At 43.8% G+C, this 5,354-nt stretch overlaps 1 protein-coding gene across 1 annotated transcript; it reads right to left on the bottom strand.

Moving 5' to 3' along the window:
• Window positions 1-493: 493 nt before the first annotated feature.
• Window positions 494-4,919, bottom strand: LOC127126375 (uncharacterized). Its single transcript, XM_051055297.1, has 2 exons — window positions 4,557-4,919; window positions 494-2,307 (listed from the first exon to the last, which is right to left on the bottom strand). The coding sequence occupies exon 2, from the start codon at window positions 2,275-2,277 to the stop codon at window positions 877-879; it is 1,401 nt and encodes a 466-aa protein (XP_050911254.1). The 5' UTR covers window positions 2,278-2,307; window positions 4,557-4,919; the 3' UTR covers window positions 494-876.
• Window positions 4,920-5,354: the final 435 nt, after the last annotated feature.

Below are 5,354 nucleotides of genomic sequence, written 5' to 3'. Positions count from 1 at the left end.
ATTCCCCTCAACTCATCACCCACAGCATAATCATTGACGGGAGCAGCAGCAACAACATTATCATTCACAAGAACACCCACTGGCGAAGCACGACTGGCAGGTGGGAGCACGGCTTCCTGTCTCTGGGCTAAGGCACGCAGCTCCTCTTGCCCTTGAACAACTCCTTGCATCATGGTCATAAATTGGGCCATGTTAGCCCTCATCTCAGCCAACTCAGCTTGCATTTGGTCCATATTCCTCTGTTGGTTCAACCGTGTTGCGTAGCGGTGCGGACGTTGATCAGCAATCCTGCCTAAAACAGGAACCAGAGTGAGAAGTCTCGATCAAGAACACCTGTAATGCAAAATGATATGTGTATGATGCTAATGATGCGTATGATGCATATGATATGTTCATTCCTCAGGCATTCAAGAGCATGATTCATCTTTCAAGAAATGGCAACCTGCAATAAACAACAAAGCAGCATCCTACACAGGATAATGAGCACAAGGCGAAACATCAACAATCTTATCTATAGACATGAGCAACAAGGATCATACAACAATATTCAGACAAAGATCCAAATGATCAGAGTACAACAATGAATCCCATCCAACAAGCCTGGAGGTGATTCTCAACATAAACAACAGATACAAGCTAGGAAAGATGTCCTCCAGGAATGAGAGTCTTCAGGTACTGGCACTGGTCTATCAACAGGTCACATTCTGAACACTCTGGCAGAGGAGTGAGCTTCTCCTTCAGTTGTCTTCTGAGCTCCACAACTTCTCCTCCAAGTTGGCTCTCTGATGCATGTCTCAAGTCTACCTCCTTCTTCAATTGGATGTCTTTGTCTCTAAGCTGCTTTTCCAGGTCTCGTATCTTCTTCTGGTAATTAGCTTAAGCTTTCTCCAACCTCAAGCACTCATGGTGTTCTTCATTCAACAATGTCTCTATCTCCTCATAGGACCTCTTCTTGCTCTTCAATTTGCTAGCATCTTCACCCTGCATGCCTTTGAGTTGATGAGCCAAGTTCAACTTATCAGCTTTGGCTTTGTAAAGCTCCATCTGGGTATCTTGTTCCTTCTCTTTCAACCAACGATTCTCCATCAAGGCTTGCTTGTACTGCTCAGCAGGCACATTCTCAGCAAGGATCAAAGGTGGTTGCTCTTGCAATGGCTCCATCCTATCATAGGGTAACAACAAAGTCTCAACTCTATTCCTGACCCAATCAATGTAATCAGGCATAACAACTGCAAACTTCTTCCCTAACACAACTCCATCCTTGACACCAATGGTCTTCCAAGCTCTTCCTACTTGCTCCAATCTAGTAGGGTCACTCCGCTTCTCAAAATACACACTTTCAGCTATCTCAGCATCTAGTGGTCTTCCATTCATCACAAACCCCAACTGGCGAAGAGAAAGAACCGGGTTGTAATTGATGCAACCCTTAGTCCCTACGAGTGGCACATTACGAAACGCTCCACAACTCATGATGACATTACGCACATCCATCCGGCAAGATTGCCACCTGATATCATAGGAGGTAAGAGACATAATCCTCTGAGTCCACTTATGAGTGCTCTGAGCATCCACAAAAGGTCCACTGGTTGGCAACAAGGACAAGAACCATCTGAGCAATAAAGGGAGACAGCATCTGATAGCTCCACCCTTACCATGCCTGCTATGTATAGCATAGTAAGTGTCAGCTAACAAAGTAGGAACCGGGTTTCCTCCAAGGAAAATAGTGATAGCAGCAAGATCCACAAGGTTAGGCATACTCGGGAACAACACAACTCCATAGATCATGATAGCTAACTGGGCATGAAAAGCTTCCCAATTTCCCTTCTTTGCTTCTTCTTTAGCCATCCTCACCAGGTACTTCAAAGGTAAACCCACAACATCACCACTCGACTTCCAATTGTCACTCACTTCTTTGATACTCAAATGAAGAGCTCTGGCAATGACTCTGAAATCAACCTCCTTTGGCACATCTAAGAAGGGAACCTGATATCTGATCGGGACATTCATCAGAATGGAGTACTCCTCAAGAGTGGGTGCTAACTGATAATCCTGGAAGGTGAAACAACGGAGCTCTGGGTCATAGAACTGTAGAAGAGTCTGCAACGGTACTGGATCTACCACCATCTTCAATAGTGTCAACAAATCCCCATACTGATCAGCAAACACCTTCTGATTACCGCCGGTCACAAAGTTGCTCAACTCTATCAAAGACGTCAATGGCTCACGGTGAAAACTGTAGGTGCAAGTCTTCCTCTTCAACTCTGGAACGGCTTCCATCTCTCACAGTGAATAGACTCCTGAATGAACCTGAGAAATGATATGCATGAGGAGATTAGCTTTTTTCTTTTCTCTTTTTTTGCATTATTTTTTTTTGAAAATAAACATGCTATGATGCAAATGATGCAAACACGACTGGTTGGCTGTGTATCTCGGAGCACAGGTTCAAAGCTTCGGCTTGAATTCGGAACCACAAAGTCATCTGAGACCCAAAGTCATCTGGAACCCATTATGTAGAACCAAGTCACCAACAGGAACCAAGAGTCACCAACAGATCAATAGTCACCAACCGATCAAAAGTCACCAACTGATCAAAAGTCACCAACAGTACCTGTAATATGATTCATTCCCTCCCCACTCACGGGTGTCATCTAGGCCAGGGTAAGGTCAAGAGAAACGCAGGATAAACAACCCTTTCATAGAATATCATCATGTACACACCAGATGTATGCACCGATAATACCCCATCAGGATCTGAACTGCTCGTGATATCAAGTTCCGCTAAGTGGCGCAATACCACCCGCTTCCCAAGAATCACTCTATCCTAGGTGTCCTAGAGTTCACTCATAGCCTGGGTATTGGGCCTTTTACCTCTTGTAACTCCCACCCCACAGAGAGACAAACACACAGCCAGCACAGATGAAAACATGATGCATGGAAACATACACAAATAAATGCAATAAATGAAACAGTAAAGCAACCAAACCCTATCCTAGAGAGCGCTAGGAGTGACTCGCTTAGGGAAGATGGACCAGCAAGAGGTCAACTTCTCTTGGTCCCCAGCAGAGTCGCCAGCTGTCGCATTACGCGAAAAACCGGCGGGAAAACGAAACAAACAGAGCCGCCACCGTGCGTTATTTATCCCAAAGGAGGGAAAGGAAACGCTCGAAGTAAACCTGGAAAGGAATGGTCTCGCGACCAGAGATGGATGGGTACGGGAGTCGGTTATGCGAAGGGAAGGTATTAGCACCCCTACGCATCCGTCGTACTCGACGGGATCCACACTCAGAAAGAATAGAAGAAAGGTTGCTAAAGACTGCTCACAAACTGCACAAGGCTGAAAGGAAACACAGGAAAACAGAAGAAACGGGACTCGGCAGGATATCGCATCCTGGGCCTACGTAGTCTGTCAGACACAGACATCAGAGTCGACGTAGTTCGGGACAGGGGAAACGTGCTCGCTAGGATGTCGCATCCTATGCATACGTATCTTCTCTAACCAGAGAAGAATCAGAGCACTTGTAGCTCGGCTAACGCACGCCAAACAAAACACAGACAGGAAACCGACTGCCAATCGCTGGACTTACGTCAGACTCCACACAAACAGGCAAACATGGAAACCGAATGCCAATCGCTGGACTTACATCAGACTCCGAACCAACAAACACACACACAGGAAACCGACTGCCAATCACTGGGCTTACGTCAGACTCCAACAAGCAAACAAGACACAGGAAACCAACTACCAATCCCTGGACTTACGTCAGACTCCTACCAGAAAGAGACAAACAACTCACACAAACAAAACAAAAAGGTTGCCCGGAGAGATCAACTCATCTCCTGCCTACGTACCTCATCTGGTATGAGGATCAGGGCGACGTAGTTCCCCTACACAGGGAAAGAACTTCTAACCTAACTAGAGACAAGGGAGATAACAAGCTACTAGGGGGACTACGACTCGAGCCTAGAAGTTGTCATGCATGCGATCCCTATTTTGAGGTCTCTATCCTAACTTGCACAGGAAACAAGCTATCCTAAACAGCACAGTCAAACAAATACAAGCACAATAAAGCAAGCACACACACTATATGCAAACAATTGGCTCATACAAGGCTAGGCTGTAGAAACAAGCCAACTGGAATGGGGTGTTTTTAGCTCTTAACCCTAACATTGAGAGTTAGGGTGAAGCAGATGAAATGGAGATGAGGGTTATGCCTCATAGCTCTTATCCCTGGCCTGGGAGAGCTTGACTCAAAATAGAAAGTGTGGGAGTTCAGAATGTAGGAACTCTTCTCCACATGACTGACACAACAAGATCTTGGGTTCTTATTCATAATGCATTAACACATGGTGTGTGAGCAAAGTGAATGACACAATTGAATAGCAGGGGATGGATTGCACATCCCTTTTATCTGCCAATTGCCTCTTAAGAGGACTTAACCTGCTTGGCACAAAATTAAACATCCACAAGCATTGCCTCTGAAGGAGGGCTTCAGACAGGTGCCTGCCAACATAACATGACAGGTCTTCCAGACTACATGAAGATCAAGAGATTATACCTCAGTGGTATGCAAACCATAAGCAAGCAAAGCAAAGTTCAAATGAACTTAAAGCAGCTTAAGTACCTGTGGAAACATCTAAACCAATCAGTACAAAATCCAGACAAACAATCAACAGTCAATATTCAAACAGACAGACAAATCCAATGTGCACAATGAGCAAACATAAGTGAATTATCCTCAAAGCCTACAAAACAAGCAATGTTAGCCAACAATAACAAATGATCAAGCTCAAATGAAGGAGCAACATCAACCATGTAGATGCACACTTGAACCTGAAATCACAACTCAAAGGTAAGTAACAAACCACTAGGTCAAAGCCTAGGGTCAAAAGGGAATCAAAAATCCAAAACAGAAACTCAAACTCAACATGAATCATATTTAATCAATCAAGAACAAGTCCTAAAAAGGACCAAACCAAAATCAATAGGCAAGTTCATGTAATAGGCAAGAGAAGTCAATGACCAATTCAAGGCATGCATTTGAACATTAAGAAAGAAAATTCCCAATCAAAACAGAAATAATTCAAATAATTCTGGAAAAATTCATGAGCATTCAACATATCTAACATGATCATCACATAAAAAATCAGAAGCATTAGAGATCATTTGGCATGGAAATCAAATTGCACAAGTAAGACAATCAAATGTGTAACATAACTTGTCAAACCATGTTAACACAAGCATAAAACAGAAATGGTAAATGAGAAAAATACCAAACCAAGCCTAAAACATCCAGCAATGTGTCTAGAATCAGCATGTAAAATTTCAAGTCCATTGGATTAAAAACAAGCATTTC

The sequence above is a fragment of the Lathyrus oleraceus genome, chromosome 3 (assembly GCF_024323335.1).
Source record: "Lathyrus oleraceus cultivar Zhongwan6 chromosome 3, CAAS_Psat_ZW6_1.0, whole genome shotgun sequence".
NCBI lineage: Eukaryota > Viridiplantae > Streptophyta > Magnoliopsida > Fabales > Fabaceae > Lathyrus > Lathyrus oleraceus.
Note: the sequence above shows the minus strand (reverse complement) of the source record. Positions and strands in the feature narration are given on the sequence as shown.